General features: G+C 36.0%; 2 protein-coding genes and 1 non-coding gene across 3 annotated transcripts; 2 read left to right on the top strand and 1 right to left on the bottom strand.

Annotated features, from left to right (window-relative positions):
- Positions 1-1,633: 1,633 nt before the first annotated feature.
- Positions 1,634-5,921, bottom strand: LOC143594796 (putative serine/threonine-protein kinase PBL1). Its single transcript, XM_077074022.1, has 3 exons — positions 4,958-5,921; positions 4,652-4,873; positions 1,634-1,916 (listed from the first exon to the last, which is right to left on the bottom strand). The coding sequence occupies exons 1-3, from the start codon at positions 5,894-5,896 to the stop codon at positions 1,665-1,667; spliced, it is 1,413 nt and encodes a 470-aa protein (XP_076930137.1). The 5' UTR covers positions 5,897-5,921; the 3' UTR covers positions 1,634-1,664.
- A 6,756-nt stretch (positions 5,922-12,677) lies between these two features.
- On the top strand, positions 12,678-14,802 carry LOC143594797 (very-long-chain enoyl-CoA reductase-like). Its single transcript, XM_077074023.1, has 4 exons — positions 12,678-12,775; positions 12,857-12,896; positions 13,652-14,406; positions 14,579-14,802. Exons 1-4 carry the CDS (start codon positions 12,701-12,703, stop codon positions 14,645-14,647), a joined length of 939 nt encoding a protein of 312 aa, XP_076930138.1. The 5' UTR covers positions 12,678-12,700; the 3' UTR covers positions 14,648-14,802.
- A 973-nt stretch (positions 14,803-15,775) lies between these two features.
- Positions 15,776-15,848, top strand: TRNAK-CUU (transfer RNA lysine (anticodon CUU)). Its single transcript has one exon. It is a non-coding gene; the product is annotated as a tRNA-Lys (tRNA).
- The last annotated feature ends 8,706 nt before the right edge of the window (positions 15,849-24,554 follow it).

Below are 24,554 nucleotides of genomic sequence, written 5' to 3' on the forward strand. Positions count from 1 at the left end.
GGGTCTCTTTCTAAGGTGTGGCTCATGACGGATGACTTCAATGATCAAAGATGATTTAGATAAGATGATCAATGTAATTTGAATGGGCCGTGATTTGGTCAGCATAAAAGAATCACACTATTGCGTTGGTGATTCATGTTATATAAAGTTCATTTAATAAATTAAAACAAAACTAAATTGCAAATATGAACCAACGTGAATATATCAAAGGTAACGATTCTTTATTGCTTTTAGAGTAAAGTATAATTTGAGTTACTACATTGACGGAAATAGGTTGCGACCTCATTTTCAAAATTTGGCCAATTGACTCCTCGTGTATGCACTTTCGTTATATGTTGCGTCCTTCTATCAAATAAACATCAATATTCTGTTAACAAACTGCTGAAACGACCATGATTAAGATAAAACGATAATGAACAAAAAAACTTTGATCATTAAAAAAAAACCCTAATCGACTACACTGTTTGACATAATTAAGCATTAATAAAATGCAAAGAAAACCCATATTTGTTAATCCCTACTTGATCTGTTCCCATCCTCGTTCAAACTGAAAAGTGAAGTTCAAGTTCGGCCAAAACTTCAACACCAACTTAAAGTGCAATCCTAGGTGGCTTAAGGTAGTATTCACCCTAATTCCGGCTACAAAATGCTCAAGTTAATGTTCCCTCGAGCTCTAGTTGGATGATCAATTTGATAATCACTAATCAATCAACCAATTAAGGAGTCAAAACTACATGTCAAATGGTGAGCATCAATGATCACATCCACTCTATCGCTACAACCATAGTCGTCCGAGGTGGGTGGGGAAGAATAGAGGTAGTTGTTGGAGGTGCCGGGAGAAAAACAGACTTGTCGGAGTTGGTGGGGAAGAACAGAGGTGGTCGTCGGAGGTGGGAGGGGAAGAACATGCGGCCATTGGATGTTGTTGGAAAAGACGATAGGGAGAGGGACGTAGAGGATCTTAACCAGGTGAAATGAAGGACGATATTGATACAAGGGTTTTATATTTGTGTGAAGAGATGCTTAGTTTGTCAAGAGTTTTATGATAATTAAAACTTGACGATGTTAGAGGGTGGGACGTAGAGAGTAACAAAATTGTAAGGAAAGGGGATCAAGAGGTCAAAATTTAAAAATGGGGTCGCAACTTGTTTCAGCTCATTTACCACAAGGATGCAAATTATACTTTACTCTTGCATTTAAGTTTTAACTGACGTGTATTAAATCAATGTGATGCTTCAATTATGAAAAAGCACCTTTCTCGAATCCTTCTTAACATCCATATATGCTTCCCTATGCTTTCGTCTTCTCGAAACTTGCTTAATCTTCATTTGGGTGGCTCTGAATTAGCTCATTTAAGCTCCGAACACCAGTAATCATAAAAGAACTCTAAGTAATTGTGTTCGCTAGATATAAACAATAAAATACATGAAATAACACATATATACACATGATTTATACCCCAACCATCAGTAGGATACACAGATTAAGACCACCCCAATAAGTCACCCTCGGTAGGGGCGACAACCCCTTGTGAAACAATGCAAGAAAATGCCTTATTGCGATATACATTGGTTCCATACTCATTTAATGTTTGGTTTATAAAATGAATGTTGTTGATTCACTGAGTTAATCATTAAGCAGTTCTTCTATGAAGCAAAAGTTTTTCATATGGTAGCCTTTAAATAACAACCAAGGCCATCCAAGTAAAAGCCAGCACGACCATAAAACCCTGCAAATGAGCCTACATCCCATGGAACTGAAAACCGATCTCCTGTCTCCTTTCCAAAAGGCCCTAGATTTTTTTTATTTGTTCTAAATGATAACGAAGAGATCACTGTATAACCCCAATAATGTCCCGTTGTTACTCCAACTGTACCGAGTATCTCTGTTATTTCTTCATCCGCGTCAAAGTTAATCTTAGAAAAAACAATGATGAGCATGTTAAAATGATTTTCCATCAATGGATATTTATTAGCTCAACTTTTGAGCACTAGGTTATATGCTCCGTAACATTTAGGATAAATTTTAATTAATCAAAATATTTCAGTTATTTGATATGAAAATTGTTTTCAAGTTAAATATTCTTAAAATGGTTAATTTAATACAATAACAAAAATGTGCGAAGAGACTTTGATCACCCACATAATGTCGCAAGGGTAAGATCAAAGTCTATTCGAGGGATATAAATTTATGGTTGTTTAACGAGACATTATATCATATACTATATATTAAAGTATAATGAAATGCTACAATGATCTACCATTGTTAAAGCTTAGACTACAACCTTCATTAAATATTAAATAACATCTTGAAAACTACTGTTGGGTTTGTTTCTTTTATGCTTTATTTTCTTTACTCTAGCCAAATGAATTTTCATACGGCATTAATAGAATTAGCTAAGCTTGAATTGAGCTACACCACAAGGTGGTCAGTTTAAATTTGGAATGATTCCCCATTTGAAAGATGTTTATCGCCGATCATTCACTTTAACAAACCCTATTTCCACATGAATTTGTACTTTGTACATGTAAATTGAGAATAATCTATTAAAGAATAAATCCAAATATTCTGAATTATTTTTCCTTCTTCGTATCATCACAATTATTACCATTATTGATTGCCCATGATTACATATTTCGTAATTTGTAACTGTAAACTTATTCAATGAGAAAAATGCAATTAATCACAATATCAATCTACCTATCCTAATAAAGTAAAATAAATGTAGACACTTGTCATGTTTTGGTTAATTCTCATAATTTTTTCCCTCCAAAACTAATATACCCTAATATATGTAATAAATCAATAATTATTCATTTTCCTTTTACACTATATTTATATATATCTATATATCTTTATAAATATAAATATTAACATATTATTTTACTACATATTTCAAAATACTTGGTGAATTTCAAAAATAAACAACAAATCATGTTTCTCAAATGAAAATTGTTTCGGGTTTTTTATGGAACTTAAATTTGATATTATGGGTCAAAAGTTGGTAAATATATTATTTGGTACAAGTTAACTACATTTATGTCAAAATTTGTTACGGGTCAAAAATGAAAATTTTGAGTATTTTTAAAAGTTTGAGAATGCAAAATAAATTTATCGTCAAATTTGTTATGGGTTCAAAGTGTTGACTTTAAAATGTCAAAAGTATGAAAGTTAGAATTTTAAACATGATTCGTGTTTCAAATTTATTTTTAAGGGTATTTTTTAAAATAATCAAAAGGTTCGGTATTTGACAAACTGACTATTTTTCCTTCAACTGTTAAAATGTAAGAAAAGATTGCGAGCACTTTCGACATACCACCCCCATGCCTATTAATGATTCTAACTTTTATCAATTTTGAAATATTTATGTCAACATTAATTTTTCTTTCAATGTAATCAGAACGTTGTATGGAAAAAATGTCATGGAAAACTATGCTCAAATAACATGTTATTTTTTTTATGTTGTCATTATGACAAAGTCAAAAAGCCTTTAAAACTTATCAAAATCTTTTTCATGGTGCAGCTCAAAAAAATATAGCTCTTAAAGCACATCCATTGTTACAATTTAATGTTCTACTTTTTTTTAATAAATAGTAAATTAATAAATATATCAATAAAGGTAACACTCCTTTTGTATTTAGACTGGGTGGTTAGAACTACTATTGTATGAGAAGCTTTATTTCCGAAACTGGTTCATAACCAAAAGCCTTTCAATTATACATATATGGCACCGAGAATGAATTTTTCAATAGAAAGAAATATTCTCGGGTACGTTTTTGCATGAACATTTTTTTATTAAGTTCATTTAAAAAAATAATTTTGTGATAAAAATAAAATCAATTTATGTACACATTGTATAGATACAAGCATAGATGTAATATATATTTTTTCATATATGCTATGTAATTATTTGTTTTACTTATAATTTTATAATGTGAATTATCCCGTGTATGACACGAGCTCTAAAACTAGTTACTTAATATATAAACAATATGCTTTTATGTTAAAAAAAAAAACAAATATGGTATCAATATGTAAATAATAATTTGTTTGAAGAACGCCATGTTTGCGTATGCGTTATTAACCTTTAGCTAATGCTATGATTATGTTTTGATGTTTGAGATTAATGAATTTATTTAGGGAATAAAGCGTTTTAATTAGCACTAATTTTTGATGTTACAAACCATGTATAGTAAGTAGTAATCATCTTTATGGTTTTCAGGATAAATTCGTTTAAAACCGTGTTGTATTTACATTAGACTATTTTTTTACCATAAGCTAGTGAATAGCGTTACCATACCGGTACTGGGGCGTACCAAATGATATTATCCAAACAACATCAAAAGTATGTCAATTCTGACTGAACATTGGTTCAAGTGGTTTTCATTTTTCAATGTAAAACACGTGTTGGCACCCTATTGACAGATCAAGTGCCGGTACCGTAATAAATCGAACTGACACTTATTGAATTTTTGCCACAACGTGCGGAGAAATTTTACTAGTTAATATGAATCTAAAATTAAATTGTTGTCTTATTTTTACCAATAATCAAACTTGAACTCAGGTGTATATTTTTCTGGCCTTTATAATTATTATGGTTAATTAGTTTTCAACTTCACTCAGCAAATGATGAACAGGGATAAAAGATCACCTCAGAAATTTGGCCACCGCTCTTGCCACCGCCACCACCATGGTGTTGAGAAGAATCTAACGAACCATTAAAATCTTCAGTTGTAAAACCAATGGAATAAATCCAATCCTCGTGATCTATCGTTATCTTCCTAAGCTTTTGATTACTGTCAAGTTGCAAAGACCATGGAGATCCACCTGTGCTCGATCCCCATAACCCAATTCCTGTGATTTTTTTGCAATCCTGCCATTAAGTTTTATAGCGTTAGTTGATATTTTCATAAATCAAACAAATTTGCATCCTAATTTTAAAAGATTGATAACTTACAATTTGAAACTCCAATGAAGTTTGTAGTTGTTCAATGATTAAGGCCATCGTTGGACGTTGTTTTCGGTCAAATTTCAGGCATTGATAAGCAATGCTGGAGTATGTCCGCAACGAATTCGGCTTAATTTGTTTTCGTATTTTGGGGAGGATAATTTCATCTAGTTTTCCCTCTTCAAAACGGAGTTTGGCTAAATGAGCTAAAAACCGACGTTCGTCTTCATATTTTCCGTTCATTGCTAGTCTCCCACATAAAACTTCAAATAACACAACACCAAAAGAGTACACATCAGATTTTTTTGAAAGCACACCACTCGATACATACACCGGATCTACATAACCAAATGTGCCAGCAGCAGTTGTAATAAGAAAAGTGATCTCCTGATTTGTGGGGCCTATTTTAGATAACCCAAAATCAGAAACTTTAGCTTCCCAGTTTTCGTCTAATAAGATGTTTGAGCTCTTTATGTCACGATGTAACACTCTGTGGCCTTCTCCTACCCCAACATGAAGGTAGTTTAGTCCACGAGCAGCACCAAGACATATTTGAAGTCGTTGCACCCATGTTAGATCGGTTGCTAGATACTTATCAAGGCTTCCACGAACCTCATGCTTATAGACAATGAGTTTCTCGTCACCTTCTTCAGAGAATCCAACAAGAGATACGAGGTTATCATGTTTGTAACTAGAAAGCATAGCGATCTCCATTAAGAACTCATGCTGTCCTTGTCCGCCCTTCACGTCTAATCGTTTCACTGCAACCGTGGTGGGCCTAGCGGCTGGCATGGTCGAAGAGGTAGAGGCGGAGAGGGGGAACTGGCCCTTGTAGACCTTCCCGAATCCGCCCTGACCAATTATATTAGAGTCGGTAAAGTTGTTGGTGGCCAATTTGATGTCTTCAAGGGGGATTTTGAGGTGGTCTAGTTCTGGAATGGAAGCCATGAGGTTACAAAATGTTGTGTTTGGGTGGAATTTGTTGATGGAGAACAGGATTAAGCAAGAATTCAAAGACTCTCCACTGATTTTTGTTGGATATTTATTGAATTTTTCAATCATTAAAGTAGTAGCCAGATTTGAATTTACCATTACAGTCTTTCAACATTTCATTTAATTAAAATTATAACTCTATTGAATAATTTCTACCTAATTATATATAAAAATATGATTTAATTAACATATGTACGTTTTTGTTATCCCAATGTTAAGTTTTGAGTACCGCAGACCGATAAAATTTCTATTAATAAGAATATACTAAACGTACTTGTTTTTGGTGTTTTCTTATGTTTTATCGATCATTCAAATTGTTACGGATAAAGCAGTTGAAACGAATGTAAACAAATTATTGTATGTTTATTATATAACTAACTAGTTTTAATTACACATAGCAATAAGTATACAAATTAGTTGTCCCTAGGAGGACATTTGGGTGGTAAAAGAGTATTTCCTCAAAACCCATAGAATATATTAGTAGATGCTAATCAATAGTAGAATAACATATATATATATATATGTATATATATATATAGGGGGTAAGGATCCTAAGAGAACCATTGACAAATTAAGAACTTTGAGAACCATTTTGGACCACTAAAAAAACCCTCAAAAAAAATATTAAAAAAATTATAAAACAAACAAAACCAAAATTTTAAAAAAGTAAAAAAACCAAAATTCTTATATTTCATTCCGGTTTTATTAAAAAAAACCGATTTTTTTTTCTTTTTAATTCGTATTATACCTATACACATATGTATATTTTCATTTAATCTCTAGTTACGTAATATACACATATGTACATTATCATTTACCTTAAATTATATATATGTGTATAGGAAAAAACATGTGTGTACATATTATACATATATGTATAATAAAAAAACTGATTTTTTTTTTCTTTTTAATTCGTATTATACCTATACACATATGTATACTTTCATTTAATCTCTAGTTATGTAATGTACACATATATACATTATCATTTACCTTAAATTATACATATGTGTATAGGAAAAAAACATGTGTGTACATATATGTACATATTATACATATATGTATATGTATAATTTAGCTAAACCGAGAATTTTTTTTTTACGTTTTTTTTTTTAAGAAACCGAGATGATAAATAAAAACTTTGGTTTTTTTTACTTTTTTTATTTTTATGTTTTTTTTTGTTTTATGATTTTTTTTATTTTTGGGTTTTTTTGTGGTCCAAAATGGTTCTCATAGTTCTCGATTCTCAAAAAGTTCTCACATGATAATGATCCTATATATATATATATATATATATATATATATATATATATATATATATAAAGGTTGTTTAGTCCTCTTGAGTTCAATCAACGTCACTTGGGCAATTGGGGCCGTCAATTATTTACAAAGTTAAGTGAAAGAATTGCAATTCTTTCTTGTCTCGTTTCGTCTCATGCATGCCTCACGAGACCATGTCGGAGATTGCGCCACGTTGTCAGTTTCTTACGTTCTTTAGAATTTCTACATCGAGACATGAAGGAAGATATAACATCATGTCATCGTCCATATATTCTTAATTTACCACGAATATCTTTATGAAAACCATATTAAATTAGTGTGTATGCTAAACGTATTATTTTCAGTTACCAGGTTACTTCTAAATGTTTTATTGGTTCGTCTAGCACACATCAAATACACCGACGGGCCTTGGAATTTTCCGTTAACAATACAAAGGCGTTGAACATCATGTTTCGTCTTTCCAAATTGTGAGGGTTCAAGTTCCTTAAATATCAACAAGGGTGTAGTTTTATAGCATAGTTAGAGAGTGTGAGTTGTCACCCCAAATAAAAAGTTTTGGGTGGTGTTGTTTTTACTTAAAACATCCGCAGGAGGCTTATGTCTGCGGGCGCGCATACATAAGCTTCTGAAGACTGTTTGTTTTTTTTTTTAAATAAGATCTGCAAACTGCTTTTATGGTATTAAAAAATAAGCTATTATTTAACATCTTCACACATCTTCACACTTCTTAACATCCTACCAACAGCTAATGTCCAACACCTCCACCACCACCCACCGTCCATCACCACCACCACCCACCGTCCGCCACCACCACCGTCCACTAACACCACCATCCACCACCCTACCACCACCACCCCCCACCACCACCACCATCCATAACCACCACCACCCACCCATAGGCCACAACCATCGTCCACTACCACCACCCACAGTCTGCCACCACTACCTACCACCACCCACCGTCCACCACCACCACCCACCACCACCGTCCATCACCACCACCACCACCTCCATCCATCACCACCACCCACCCGTCAGCCACAACCATCTTCCACTACCACCACCCACCGTCCGCCACCACCACCCACCATCACCACCACCACCTACCCGTCGCCCAAAACCATCGTCCACTACCACCTCCAACTATTTTACTAGTCTACAGACTTTAATGACTTCTATATACTGTGATATGTATGATAGGTAACTAATTTTCAGCTTATGCAGACGATACCCCGGTTTATAAAACAAACAGTATTATATGTTCAGATTGCAGACCTTCAGACCACATCTTCAGTTGCAGACATGAAATCAGATGAAATCAGATTGCAAACAGTTTTTGTCTTCAAAAACAAACAACACCTTAGTTTGCATTCAAATAAGACACGAAGAACTAATATTACAGTCTAATTTGAAAACAAGGTTATCAATAGCTTACGGTTTGAAGTACTGGCTCAATAATTCATTTACCTTGGTATCAGATAGCACAAAGTTTGTGAGTTTAAGTTTGATCAGTTATAATAAAAAAAATAGCATATATAATAAAATTTATTTAAGTTCAAGAAAGTAATAACTTACAAGTTGATGTTCCAATGCGCTTTCTAGTTCTTCAACAACAGATCTCATTGTTGGTCGCCCCTTTCGATTTTCATTCATTCAGGCATTAAAAAGCAATTTTCGAGAATACTGCTAACGAGTCTGGCTTCATTTGCTCAACAAGACTGGGGAAGATGACAACTTTCCCTTTCCGTAATAAATATTAACCAATCTAGAGAGACGCATATGCTTGTCATCATAATTCCTAATTATTGCGAGCCTCGCACACAATACCTCAAATAGTACAATGCCAAAAGAATACACATCAGATTCTTTTGTTAGCACTTGAGTACTTGCATATAGCGGATCCACATAACCTTGTGTGCCACAAGCCAACGTGCATAGAAAAGTATATGGTTGATTTTTTAGGCCTATTTTAGACAATCCAAAATATAAAATCTTAGCTTCCCAATTAGCATCTAACAATTTAGAACTTTTTACATCACAATGTAGCACGCAATGTCCCATTCCCACTCTGCTGTGAAGGAACTCAAGTCCGCGAGCCGCACCAAGACATATTTGAAGACGTTGCTCCCATGTGAGGTGTGTGGAGTCCAGATGTTTGTCCAGGCTTCCATTTTCTTCATACTTGTAAACAAGAACTTTTTTCGTTACCTTCGTCAATGAATCCAATGAGAGAAACAAGGTTGTCATGTTTGTAACTAGGCAGCATAACGATCTCCATTAAGAATTCATGATCACCTTGCCCGCTTTTCCATAATGTTGGTTATATAATTTTCGTGCAATGAACATTGACAAGTTTCAATTTCACCTCTTACTCTTGTTTATGGAATGTGTAATATAAAATGTAAAATGATCACTTAGACGACACAAGCCGTGAAGTTTTATTAACAGAAACTAAGTTTATGTGTGAAAAGGTGATTTTGCACCTGGCCTCACACTTTTTTGACAGAAGAAACTAACAGAGTTAGTTGGTTGGGCTCAAAGTAGGGATAGCAAATTCGGTACCGGTGCTGAAATCGGTACCGATTTGGTACAATCGGTATCAAAGTTTTGAGTTTCGGGATCGCTACGGTACCGGTATTTCTCGAATTTAACTTTTAATAAAGGTACCGGTACCAAGAATTTGTAATTTTCGGGATCGAGATTTTCGATGCTGGTACCCGGCACGATGCCTATCTTATCCCTAGATCAAAGTGCGTCACATTGACAACGTTGGAGTTGCATGTGACTTAAATTCAAAAATGAGGTTGTAAAGTGCATCCGTCTTTTGACCACATGGGTGCAAAAGTTACCTAACTCCTAAAACTTTAAGAAATTAAAATGACTAAAAGAAAAACAAATGATTGTTTCTCTCTCCTGGTGTCTTAGAAAAGTTGGTTGCAAATCATAGTTGGAGACGAAGTGGTGAAGTAGTGAACAAATGGAATGTTGGGACTTTGGGCCATTAATTTTGAGCCTGCACAACTAGGCCGGTGTTGCGTCATCTTGGGCCGATGGTCCTGTTATTCCAGAATCCAGGATCGTATGAATAAATGGGTGTTTCTTATTTTCTCTTTCACAATTTAGAAAGTATAAAACAACAAACAAAGAAATCCTATGTATGAAAATCAACCAAATCAAGCTACCATAGATACAGCTACCAACCTACCGCCTACGACCCCACGTGCCTACTTCAAACCCTACCCTTCACTTATTTTTTTTTCATTTAGCCGCTGTTTGTTTTTTCAGGGGTAAAATGTCTGTAGTCTGCTGACCACATCTGCAGATATTTGTAGCAGAAGAGGACTGTTTGTTTTTTAACGTAACTGCTAAAACTTTCAATATATGCTTTATACCAAAAACACAAATTATCCAGCAACAATTAAAAATATATAAATCCAAATTTTATACCAAAAAATACAAAGTATCCATAATTAAAAATGCTCACAATATCAAAATACATAATCCAAAATTAACATGTATGAGAATCATTAGGCTCTTACAAACAACATATAAAAAAGTTTTGATATTAATCTTATAGGGGAGGGTTATAGTAAAAAGAAGTAATTTCCTAGGAATACTAGGAATAAATCATAGCTATTGGATCATGCTAATCAATGGTTGAGATTTAAAATTACCAAAAACCGACATAGTTTCCTAAAGTTACTCTTTTACCTTTATAACCGACATAGTTTACTAGAATTGTTCTTTCATCATAATTTGTAATGCCACATGTCAAAAAATTATTGGTTCTTACCATTCCTAGGAAACTCCTTATTCTTATTTGAACCATTTTCTAATCTTATAATCAAATCGTCAAGTTCCATTAGTGTAGCAATTGTCAAGTCTTGCCAAATCTAAACGAATAAACAAATAATTACAAGTTAAAATAACCAAGCAACACAAGGTCGGGTGATTTTAAAACTAATGAACTAGCAAATTATAAAATTTACCTTAACAAATTTCCACATGAATGTTTTTTCCTCCAAAAGTTTCTTCATTTATTTTCGAAAATAGATAGATCATACATAATGAATGAAACGAGCCAAAACTCCAGCTTAAAACAACTCACAAGTCAATGACATAAACATAAACTTTCTACAAACCGTTTTTTTCAACTAAAAACTTTCTATAGACTTTTTATAAACCTAAATTTTCTACAAACTTTTTTCAACTAAAAACTAATAAATAATACTTGAACAATTATGCAAAATTATAATTGAACAAAAAAATAATAATAATCAATTAACAACTCAATTGAACAAATCAATTAACAAGAATTCAATTAACAAAAACTTAATAACTTAATTGATATATGATGGACATAATGAGTTTAGAAGAGGTTGGAAGACTACGGTCCAAGTCTGCACCAAGAAGAGGGCGCACATACGTTTTTTAATGAAACGTCTTCGAAAAAACAAACAGTATGTAGAGGTCAATGTCTGTGCGTGGTCTGCGCGCTGCAGACAAAAGAGGCCATGAAGATCTTGTGTAAAAAAACAAACACCCCCTAAATGTTTGGAGCCTAAGAGTTTTCTCGAGACGGAATGCCAACCGTAAATACCGACACTTCAACTTTATAGGCCCTCATGCAAGAAACCCATCATTATAGGAAAACCCCCATTTTTCAAACTAAGACCATAAAATATCAAGCCTTAACCATCACTTGTATGTCATTTGTAATTTTTATACCATAAACTAGAGGTGTTCACGGTTCGGTTTGAAACCGTGAAACTGGCAAAACCAGTTTTTGATTCGGTTTCACGATTTTTTTTTTTTGAGTTTCGGTCGGCTGGTCTAAAAATTTTAGCTGTAGCGAACGGTCTAGTTTATGGTTTCTAACTAAAACTAACCATATAAAACTAGACCAGATCATATATACCAATATATTTGTGTTAAATATAAACCAGTAATGCACTAAATACCTTAATTCATCTATTTGGCCCACTATGTCACTAATTATTTTGAAACTAGTTATCTTGATGAATACGGTTAGTTATCTTGATGCATTTTCATATTTCTCGACAACTTGTGTTTAATGTGTCAGTGGAAAAATTGTATTTAAATATGCTAAACTTTTGCAAATTATTCACAACCCAACAGGTCTAAATCGTGAAATTAAACCGGAACCAACCAGTAACTTATAGTTTGGTTCGGTTTAGTTAAAAGTTCAACGGTTTGATTTTGATTTACAATAATTAAAAACCGTTACTAATAGTTTGGTTCACGATTTGACTCACAAACCGTGAACACCCCTACCAAAAACCCGGAAACTCGACACACAGGTAGTTCCATCTACCCCAACTGGACGCCTTTAAAATTCATCACCAAAATCACACTTTGCACCCTTAATTAATCCATCCATCACCTATACTATCCCACAACCTTATTAATACCCATTAACCGCTCCAACCAGATCTCAACTCAACCATTGTCGGAAAAATGAAGGTCACCGTTACTATCACTACGCGGAGCGGCAGAGAATTAATCAACGGCGGCGTTGTTCTCGACAACTCTGTAACTTCCATTTCATTTCAATTACTCTATATTCAATTGTTTTAGGGTTTTGATGTTTACTATTATTATTTTGTGGAACAGGCTACTGTGGCTGATGTGCAGGAAGCAATTCATAAGCAAAGTAAGTTTTACTCATTAAATTGATCAAATACAACCCGAATTATATATGGTTCACCCGATTGACTCATTATGGATCTAATACAATCTAAAGTTGCCTGTTTTCGTATGAACCGGAGGGAATTCAGTCATCGATTGAAAACCATAGAAACGAATAAAGTCGGGATACTGACACGTGGTTTACATGGATCGAAAACCATAAAAACAAATACGGGTGTCATGTTGGTATCTGTTTGGTTCGTCACAAATGGTCGAGGAAAAAAAAGTGTTTTTTTTAAAATCAAAATAAAAAATTAAAAACTTTGTGGCTAAACTTCAAAGTACAAAAAATTTGTGGTCTATTATAAAAATTAAAGCTTTACTAATTTTAGTTCTTAAAAAATCTTTGTGGTCAAACTATAAAAAACAAAACATTTGTGGTCAATTTAAAAAATAAAAGAAAATTAAAAAATAAATAAATTTACTGTTCATTGCACTGATTTACAAACACCAATAATAATATAGATATTGCTAAGTTTATAAAGTTTATACACAATGAATTTGAGCAAATATAGAATGATAACCACTAGATGGTTGGGTACCAAATGAATCACTTTTAAGCCATTGAATCATATGTCAATGGATTGTAGAGATCAAAAGCCAAAAGTGGTTCCTTTTGTTCCTAATTATTAAATAGTCTTCATTTCATGTATTTGTTCAAGGGCTTTTATATAATCAAAACCATATTTCTTCTTACTCACTTGCATTTTCTTTAAACAGTCAAGAAATACTATTCTTCTCGACAACGGCTGACCCTACCCCTAGAACCGGGCTCAAAGAAGCCCGTTGTTCTTCAATCCAAAAAAAGCCTCAAAGACTACACAAATGGAAATAATGACACCATAACCGTAGTGTTCAAGGATTTGGGCCCGCAAGTTTCATACCGCACACTCTTCTTTTTCGAGTACTTGGGCCCGTTAATCCTCTACCCCGTCTTCTACTACATCCCAGAGGTGTACCAATTTTTCGGGTACAAAGGTGAACGGGTCATCCATCCGGTTCAAACATATGCATTATATTATTGGTCTTTACACTACTTCAAACGGATCATGGAGACATTTTTTGTGCACCGGTTCAGTCACGCAACTTCGCCTCTTTCAAATGTGTTTAGGAACTGTGCTTATTATTGGACTTTCGGGTGTTACATAGCTTATTATGTTAATCATCCGTTTTATACGCCTGTGAGTGATCTTCAAATGAAAGTTGGATTTGGGTTCGGGTTGGTTATGCAAGTTGCAAACTTGTATTGCCACATCATACTAAGGAATCTTAGGAGCCCGAGTGGGAATGAAGGGTACCAGATTCCACGTGGGTTTTTATTTAATATTGTGACGTGTGCGAATTACACTACCGAGATTTATCAGTGGTTGGGTTTTAATATCGCAACACAAACTGTTGCGGGTTATGTGTTTCTTGTGGTTGCTGCTTCCATTATGACTAACTGGGCGTTGGCCAAACATCGGCGTCTCAGGAGGGTAATTTTCTTGACCTTTTTACTTACTGAACTAACATTAGGTTGATATGAACCCGTTTAGTTACTTTTGGGTTGTTTTACTTTAGTTTTTTTTTTTTAACTCAAACGGGTCAAATTTGCTCAAATTTTGACTATTAGCTCTGATGCCATCTTATGATATTTGTTTGTTGCAGCTGTTTGATGGGAAGGAAGGAAGACCAAAGTACCCTCGCCGATGGGTTATACTGCCCCCGTTCCTGTAAGCGACAACAAACATGGACTGTATGCCATTTTCAGTGGCTCAGGTTTATTGGCTAGATTTGTATCATGAATTTGTTTTTAGTCAACATATGTTTTACTTGTTTAGAACTTTTGTTTCTTTTGAATTCTTAATCATACCATGTGTACTTGCTGCAGAAGACTTTTGAATTTAGCCCATTTGTATTTGCTAGTTTGAGTCTTTCTCTTGTGTTCGCTTCCACAAACTATGAAATTTTCCAACTACACCAAGTTGGTAAATACTTTTTCCAACCATACCCTTTTGGTAAATAATAATAATAATAAAAAATAAAAAATTGTATACATAAAAACTTGATTAATACACATCTCCTTTATAATGAGATTTAAATATAAGTCTGAATTTAAAAATTCGTTTAAATATAAATTTAGACTTTATACCTTGAAAGTAATTAGATCTCTATGAAGACATTCAAAGAGGCAGAATAGATTAGCACATTAGTATAACTATCACTCAGTGTCTCCAAGACCAAATAGTCTCATTGTATACAGTTTTCCTTGAGATTTCTTCAAATACAAAAAACCGGGTCTAGTTAAAGTGACCACACGGCTAACGCTTGAATCAAGACTTTAGTAATTGTATTCTGAAAACTAGCCATCATGAACTAGTTTTTCGAGTCCTGATTTAAACACTGAACACCCATAGTTGACAAACCTATTACTAGATTATGCATTCAGAATTTTGAAGTCTTATTGGAAGCTCTTTTGTAATTGTGTGTCTCTCTATATATGTATATGTGTGCAGTGTTTGTGTAGATATGTAATTATGTTTGTATATATAACACAAAATAAAATGCTTATGTAATTATGTTTGTATATATAACACAAAATAAAATGCATAACTTGAACTCAGACTTCGAATCGAAAATCAAAAATTCGTATTCAATTCAAACTTAGAGTTTTTCAAGTCCGATTAGAATACTAAACACCCCTAAATCAAATGATCAAGTACTATCAAAACTACAATTTTAATGTTTCACATGAAGATGCAAATTTGTGACAACTAATAAAGGTACCTGTTTTAAAGAAATGTAGGCAAAATTGTTACTAAGGTGAAGGAGTAGATACCTTGTCTCTGTATCACGGAACGTACAGCCCGTCTAGCTCAGTTGGTAGAGCGCAAGGCTCTTAACCTTGTGGTCGTGGGTTCGAGCCCCACGGTGGGCGGAACAGTTTCAATTTGTCTATTTTCTTTTTCATGATTTTAAGTTTTAACTATAAGTTGCTCATGGACAGTTTGGCAGATGATCCGTTTATGTTCGTTTGTTTAATAAATGAACGAACAAGGGTAATTTTTTTCGCTTATTAAATTAAACGAATGAATGTATACACATGTTTCGTTGTTCGTTGATTTACGTTTCTTTGTTTAACTTATAATTTTTAAGGGTAACTAAACAAGTATTAGACTTTAGTTGGTGTTCGTTTATGTTTCTTCATTTACATTTGTTCGTTTATGTATGTTTGTTTTTGTTTATGTATAATTAGACTTCGGTTGGTGCTTGTTGATGTTCGTTTGTATTTTGTTGGGTTGATTTATGTTCATGAAGTGTTCGTTTGATCTAATATCAAGGCTATGGAAGATGTGTTATATCTTTTCATAACCTTTAATCATGGGTCAAACTTTGGCTTAATTACAATCAAGTCCTTTAACTTTATCAATGTTCAAATTAGACCATAAATTTTGACAGTCGTTACAAAAGTTGTCGGATTCTTCAAAGTAATCGCAGGCTCTAACTTGTTAACCTTGATTCTTTAGCCTCTTCCTCCAGGGCTTGAAAAACCTATTGCCGTTTTGAAACCCTTGAAGTGCTTGCTCATCTGACCTTTCTTGTTTCCCATTGGATCCAATGCTGATCCTAGCTTATTGTGATTGAAGCAAACTCCTCGGCTTACCAATAGTGAGCTTCTTCAAAATTGTTTGTCACCTTAATAGATGGCACCACATAAGATCAAATTTTAAACTAGGGCTCCTTAGTATTTTATCCATCATTTGTGATCTTCAACTTCTTCACCATAAGCTCTTTTTTTATTACAATAGCCATCACACATTTCTTCTTCCTTCATGATGACTTAAAATCTCTCTTAAGTAACCTTACAATCTAACCCTGCAAATCTCCTTAAAATTCCAATGGAGGAGCCTCTTGTATCGCCTTTAAGAGTTTAAGGAGGAGGCCGCGGCAATCTGCAAGAAAATATAAGCCCAAATAACCTAGCCCAGCCCAGCCCAGTTAAGCTTTAATAGTACCTGGAATCCTGGATGAACTCCCTAGTACAAAGACCAAAATGATCAACACTGGCCCATAGTAAATGCATTGGCCATTGGATTGGACCCTAGAGGCTAGAAGAGTGCATTTGCAGTTTTGCACTTACTAAATAAAAAAAAACAATATGATGTTTTATTATTAATTATGTGAAATAAAGGTACAAAAATGTATTGGATTACATCGAAACAGAAGGCAAGCGGGCAACAAGCTGCGCCGCTACCCCTTTTTGAATCGCAAAACCCAATCTTTTAAAAACTATATTTGCTGATCTTGGAGTCATAACATTACTATGCATGACCCGCTGAACACGAGTAAGTAGCTCCACAGCTTCAGGCGCGAGGAAACCAAAAGTGTCAAAAGCAAAAGGAATAAATACATGTTGGTTGTCAAGACACGCCTTTTCATGTTTTGCCACCTTACCTGAAGCAGCTTTTAATGCGGCTTGACCGACCGCGAAACCACTACTCCCTAAGCCCACCAAAGGAGAAACCCCTGTTAAATCCACACACACGTGTTTCCCTCCTATCCATCCAAACACCAAAATGTCAGCCGGTCGAAGAGATGATCTTCCCTCCGACGGGTCAGTCTAGAAATTCACAGGTGCTTCTTTCTTAACAGAAATTCCAGCTCGCCGGAATATATCAAAGAGCACATCCCTAACCAGATCGTGTCGGTACTTGAACCCCAGGAGCTCTTTACAGTGCATCGCGTGCTCCCCATATGAGTCTAAACACGCTTTACGACAAACAGGACATATCTCATCAACCGGAAATAAAGGAATCATAAGGCGATACTTAAGGATACTACGATACTCCACTGGAGACATATGCTGGCCTAACCCATCTATATGGATAGCAAGAAGAAAATCTTGAGCATGTGGTGCTTGTAGACACTCAAAAATGGCTTTTTGTCTGCTTGTCATGTTAAAGTGTGACTCCATGTCGTGAACAATTTTACTAAAAAGAGTGCTCGCCAATGCATGCTGGGCTTTAGAGGGGGCGGTCTCTTTGTTAGAGAAACTGCTAAAATCGAAGCTTGGAATCATATCACGAAGACAAGCCAGAGCACAAGAATAATCAGAATCCATCCCACATATACCACTGTCTCGCAAAATGTGATCCTGAAGCACCCACGATTGGGCTCTCGAGGCCACAAACGCATAAGAGGAAGCCTCTACTGCCGAATACAACCCCAAACCCCCATTCTTAATGGGTAAGGAAGCAAGTCGCCATTGAAGGTCTCCAAAGAAAGGACCTCCACAAACTACAATGTCCTCGATCGCCTCACGCAATCCCTTGTCAAAAAACACCGCTGCCTCCATCATGTGTACAGGTTGGCATGTTCTCAAACCAAAGAAAAGTTTAGCAATACCCATACATGATCGAAGCAAAAGTAACTCACTCTGCGGGTCACCAAGTTTTGGGAGAAGACGCATCAAATCAACAGCATTAGTAGCTCTCTTCTTTGCCAAACCCTTAATAAACCCGGTGTCTTTACTAACAGCTCCCCCAAGAAGCTTCACCCCTAATAATGGTCTCCTGATGTCAGCAGGGAATAAACCGTCACGAGACTTCGTACCATCACAAGAAGGCCAAAATAGCTCAGTTTTCTTAATATCCAGTTCAAGACCCAAAGTTGGACCCGTCACCTTAATGATATCCAACACTTTAGCCACCTCCATTGAATCTCCAATGACTGTCCCATCATCAAGATACCAGGCATGAAAAAGAAGCTTGCAATTGTCTCGAATCTGATGCACAAGGGGGTGTAAAACCAAGGAAAAAAGGAGTGGTCCCAATGGGTCTCCTTGTTGAACCCCTGTGGTGGACCAAATATTATCATCCCCAAGATATAGTCTTGATGGCTGCCCATATAAAAATTCCACCCACAAGGAAATAGAAGGGCATCTGATCCTTACCTCATGAAGTAAAGCTGATCTATCCACCATATTAAATGCATTAGAAAAATCAACTGTAAGCATTGCAAGAGACCCATCAGTGTGGCGCTCACTCAATACCCTGTTGGCGCTATGTAATATGGCCTCCGCACCACCCGACACACCAACCCCAAACTGGAAATCATTAAGGTATTTGGTCATTTCTTTGCCAACCCCTTTGATAGCCACCTTAGAAACCAAACGCCTCCATATAGTACCCACTGCAATAGGTCGAATCCCGTTGTCGGATTTTAATAGCGGTGTAAGAGGAGCAGACGCGACAAACTCTGCCAAAGTAGACGGACATCTCCCTCCTAACCATAAATTAACCACTGCAGTGATAGCACATATGAGGTCAGTGGCAATAGCCGTCCCTTCTCCACAAAGAGCATCCAAAATATGTTGCGCTCTCAAACCGTCCCTCCCACACGAAGTTCCTTTGGGAAACGATTTAATGCAACCAAGGACACTATCAACCTCTGCCACAAGAGGAGGCTCGGAATAAGTCATGTTCGGCATAGCCGGCAGCTTCTTGTACGGGTGTTTAGCTTCTAAAGCCTTTGTGGTATCAGAATTGTAAGGTGCAACACCAAATGAGCATAACACCTTTACTGCAGCAGTAAAGTGATCATCCGCAACTTTTCGAAGACACTGTTTAACGTTATTGTTGACAAGACCCCCCTCCTTTTGAATATCCATGTCACCTTGGCCTAAGGACCTCAAACCAGAACCATTTAACAGATTTTTAATTAACATGGTAATACCGTCAAATTTCCCCCATGTGGCTAAAGAACTCATTATTGAATGATGTTGCATGGCTTTCCTATTCCCGGACCTGCTTTCGTGCTTATTTTTTGGTCTGGACACCTGTAAAGTGCAACGAGGAAGAACTAACAGCCTAACCCATGCATCAACAGAATCTGGTTGAGCAACCACTTTATAGAGTGTTGTTTTCAAAGCTTGTGAAAAGGCCATCCGACAACTATGAGGGATACTCTTGACGGTAACGATAGGTGCCTTAAGTACACGATCAAGGAAGGAGACATCCAACACGAAGGACTCATGAACAGTTGTCTCGGGGCCCTTGATAAAAGGTTTCGAAATCCCAATAATGTGTGTATCCGAGTCAATTGCATGATCATTAAACTTCACAATGCCATCAGGGTGATGACAAGCACGTTTCAAGCTCTGAAGGTTCATGCAATCCCCACACAACCATTGATCCAACACCTTCAATGTTTCATCCACTTTCAAAAACAAGCCATGGTCTGTAGAGATCGTCTCCCGCAACACACTTTTACGTTCTTCTTTAGTAAGGTGCACACTCTTGAGATGAGAGATCAAACGAGAAATCCCCTTATTTCCCGCCCCACCATTCGAACAACAATGAAACGCACGGAACGGACACGGCCATGAGCCGTTCAAAGTAGAGGAATGAGTTGTCATAAAATATGACAAAACGATACTAAAACTTAAAAAGACATTTCATTGAACACTTGGCGCGCAGTTATAAAGAAAACCCCGTTTCACATGATTGGAGGAAGACGATAGGATCGATGGCCGGTAAAGTCTTAGTGAAGATTAAAATCTTGAAAGACGGGGATTGTTTTATTTATTATTATTATTCCTGTATTGGGGCCTTTGTCCCCAAACCGGCCACAAATTACGAGGACATTTACTAAATATGATCCTAAAACAGGGTTGTTGAATCCTGAATACCACAGTCTAGTGTCTAAAAGAATGAGGGCTATTCGCAAGCCGAGCTTAGTTGAGTCAGGCCAGGCTCTGGTTCTGCTCCGTTTCTAACTTTTACTTTGACTTTTACGTGCCTCTAAGGTAGTATGACCAGCTATGATTTAGTTTTAAGATGATCATCATATAAGGCTCCTCAGTAGTTAGTAATTATTTGCTTAAACTTAATTATTACACTTTTAGCCATCGAAATTAAATATTTTGGCATTCTAGTCTCTTTTATAACTTTCTTAAGATTAGTATTCAACGGCACTTTATAAAAGATTATTATCATCATCAAATTTTCTAGCTTATACAACTGAAAATCAGGATTTTACACAAAAGTTGCCTTATAATGTCTTTCATCACAGACGCCTAGACGGACAATTATTATACTAATTATAAGTATAAAAAAGTTATGTGCCCACTCTTGTCATTGAAGTATTAATTAGCGTATAAGATCATCTATGATTTAACTGATACAGAAGTCCTGGGGTTGGTGTGTTAAAATGTTAAAAGGTGTTATATTACTTTTATTGTGTCAGTTTTATGTTGTTATTTTCTATTTCATTTTGCCATTTTGGTATTAGGAGAGTCATTATATGAACGGGAACGACTGAAGATTGAAAAATCACAATCGCAGTTTTCATCCATCTTAAAGCGTTCTTGTTTTCAAAGTACTCAGAAATCTCTTGTTTTTGTATTTTGGTGATTGTCTTGATCAGTGTAGTCATAGTTTCTAAAACCGGAAACGGTAGTATGCTTTGGAGAGAACCCAAAGAGATAAACTTCAATAAATAAAAATGAACCAAATGGAGCCCGATTACATGCATGTCTTTTAAACAAACCAAAACACAAAAGAGATAAAAACTAATAAGTCCTCAAACTTAGGAAACAACCAAACTTGAAATTTAAATAAAGCGATAAAAGGTAATCGGGTAAAATGAGCTTGACTAATCTTCCAACGGGTCTTGACTCGGGTCTAATTCAGGATCCAGATCTGCATCATTCACCCCTACTTGAAAGGGACTCGCCCCCGAGTCAAACTCACAATCGCTCCCCTCCACATACGGAGCCAAATCCGACACGTTAAAAGTAGCCGAAACATTATAGTGGCCCGGTAGATCAATTTTGTATGCATTATCATTAATATGTTTGAGAACACGAAACGGACCATCTGCCCGGGGCTGGAGTTTACCAAAACGACCTTGTGGAAAACGTTCGCGTCGTAAGTGAATCCACATAAGGTCTCCTTCTTTGAACACAACCTAGCGTCGATGTCGATTAGCCCTTGTTTGGTATTGCAAATTATGTTTAACGATTTGCTCCTTCACTTGCTTATGTAGCTCTTGAATCTGAATTGCTCGTTCTTCCCCATCAGTACTGAACTGTTGTGGGTCTTGCACCGGTGCAAGATCTAAAGGAGTGAACGGGTTTCGACCATACACAATGAAAAACGGACTACGACCCGTAGACCCATGGTTAGCAGTGGCGGATCCATGAATTTTTTTCAAGTGGTGCACAACTTTTAGATGATTCAATTTCATATAATCGGGTATAAAAAATTCCGGGTCGGTTTGAGGTTCGGGTCGGTTAGATGGTTCGGACAAAGTTCATTACATAATAAAAATACAATAATAAATTCCGGGTCCGTTTGAGGTTCGGGTCGGTTAGAAACCATATTCACACAATTAACCTTACCTCAACAAAAAACATCCACCAACACCACCACTCTTATCTTTCCAACTATTTTAACACCCAACACCAACAACCATGATTTGAAATATACTATTCGTGACCACAAGCCATTAAAACTAAATTTAACAAATAACCTAACAATTAAGTAGTTAGCAATCAAGAACAATTAACAAGTCAAGAACAATTAACATTTAACAAATGAATGCAAACTTACCTTCAAAGTGGGAGGATTCGAGCAATCGAGCTTCGAGGAAGAGTAGAAGACAGGAGGAGAGGAAGGCAGGAGGTTGGAGAACGGCCGGAAAAGCTTCGGTGGTGGTCGGGGAACGGCCGACGGGGAAGAGGGGACAGGGGAGATAGCAGGCGCCATTGTGTTTAGTGTCTGTGTGTTTTATTTTTTGACTAATAAAACCCTAAATGGGTTGTGCAGTAGTTAGTAAAAAGGAAGAGTTCAAGAAAAAAAGTTCAAAAATTATATGGAAATCCGGAATCGAACTTGTGACCTTCAAGTTACAAAACCAGCACCTTACCAGCTGGCCAAACGTTTCAAATGTTTTTAAGGTGGTTCCTTCCTAATTTATAAGGTGGTTCCTCTAATGTTTTATATATACAAATACATTATTATTTTGAAACTCGGGTGGTTCCGGGGAACCACCCATTTCTACTATAGATCCGCCCCTGATGGTTAGACCTGTTATAAGCGAACTCGGCCTGTGGTAAAGCAAGATCCCATTGTCGAGGTTTATCGCCGACAAGACTACGAAGCAGATTCCCGAGACTTCGATTCGTGACTTCGGTTTGCCCGTCGGTTTGGGGGTGATGGGAACTACTAAACTGTAACTTTGAACCCAACCGTTTCCAAAGTGTTCTCCAAAAGTGACTTACAAATTTGACGTCGCGATCTGATGTGATAGTTCTTGGAACTCCATGAAGTCTCACAATTTCAGCAAAATAAAGTCGGGCAATTTAAAACGCATCAAAAGTTTTAGTACATGGAATAAAGTGTGCCATTTTAGAAAAACGGTCAACAACCACCATTATGGAGTCCTTCATGCGTTATGTTCGTGGTAATCCCAAAACAAAGTCAAGACTCACGTCTTCCCAAGGGCCATTTGGAACAGGTAGAGGCATGTAAAGCCCTTGGTTGGTCTAATGGGCTTTGGCAATATGGCAAACTCGACACCTCTTGATCAAGCGAGTTACATCTTTTTTTAAGTTTGGCCAAAAGAACCGATCACGAATTAAATCCACTGTTTTGTCTCTCCCAAAATGACCAGCTAATGTCCCTTGATGGCATTCTAAGATGATCGCTTCCAGATAAGAAGAATATGGAACACACAACCGATATCCTTTAAACAAAAACCCATCCTTAAGATTGTAGTCTTGAAATGGTGAAAGAGTGCATTTGGCCCATTGCTCCTTAAAATCCGGGTCATCTTGATATAAAGTGCATAAAGACTCAAAGCCCGTAACCTGAACACTTAGGGATAACAAGAGGGCATGGCGACGACTCAAGGCGTCGGCTACCGTATTCGAAGTTCCTGCCTTGTGGCGAATCACAAAAGAATAATCTTGTAGCATCTCAACCCATTTAGCATGTCGCGCGTTAAGTTTTGATTGCCCTTGAACATATTTCAAAGCTTCATTGTGACATTCGTCAATTTCGGGTCTTGTTTGTATTCATTTTTGTATTTGTTTATTATGTAAACCGACCCGATTTGTAAACCGAAGCTTATGTTATAATCAAAATGATGGATTTATGTTACAATATTGTTTCACACTTGTTGGGTCTTGAAAACATCCTACCTTTATTTTTATTTATTTATTATTTTTATTATTATTTTTTTTTTGTTTCGTGTTTTTGTCTTGATCCATTTTGCATGAAAACTCTTGTGTCTCATACCCATATTTGACCACCAACATTACCCTATATATACACCACCTTTCCTCTTCATTTTCCCTTGCTACAACTCCAAAAAAAAAACTCTCTCAAACATCAAAGATTCAAGTTTATATTCTTAAGTGTTCTTGAATGTTTTTAGTCTTTCATCTTAATTAGTTTATGTAGCCTTATTAATATTTGTTTATGGTTGTGAAACATATATATAATATACACCCCTTGTTTACCTTTGGTAGTTACTTCTCCGATTCCGGTAGGTGAGGTTTCGAACCTCATAAGGCAAGGCTTCATGGGGGACTGCGTGTCCTTGATATACATACATCTATATAACTTGTTCATACATA

This window comes from Bidens hawaiensis, unplaced genomic scaffold (genome assembly GCF_021521415.1).
Source record: "Bidens hawaiensis isolate Kalapana, Puna unplaced genomic scaffold, B.hawaiensis_p1.1 tig00044214_1, whole genome shotgun sequence".
NCBI classification, from domain to species: Eukaryota; Viridiplantae; Streptophyta; class Magnoliopsida; order Asterales; family Asteraceae; genus Bidens; species Bidens hawaiensis.

Bases quoted from the DNA above. Each gene is read 5' to 3' on its own strand.
- LOC143594796 (XM_077074022.1), bottom strand. From the start codon at position 5,896: ATGGCTTCCATTCCAGAACTAGACCACCTCAAAATCCCCCTTGAAGAC. The intron at 4,874-4,957 runs GTAAGTTATCAA...ACTTAATGGCAG, and splicing joins CTTCATTGGAGTTTCAAATT to GATTGCAAAAAAATCACAGG. The intron at 1,917-4,651 runs GTGATCTTTTAT...GTTTTTTCTAAG, and splicing joins GCGGTGGCCAAATTTCTGAG to ATTAACTTTGACGCGGATGA.
- LOC143594797 (XM_077074023.1), top strand. From the start codon at position 12,701: ATGAAGGTCACCGTTACTATCACTACGCGGAGCGGCAGAGAATTAATC. The intron at 12,897-13,651 runs GTAAGTTTTACT...TTCTTTAAACAG, and splicing joins GGAAGCAATTCATAAGCAAA to TCAAGAAATACTATTCTTCT. The intron at 14,407-14,578 runs GTAATTTTCTTG...TGTTTGTTGCAG, and splicing joins AACATCGGCGTCTCAGGAGG to CTGTTTGATGGGAAGGAAGG.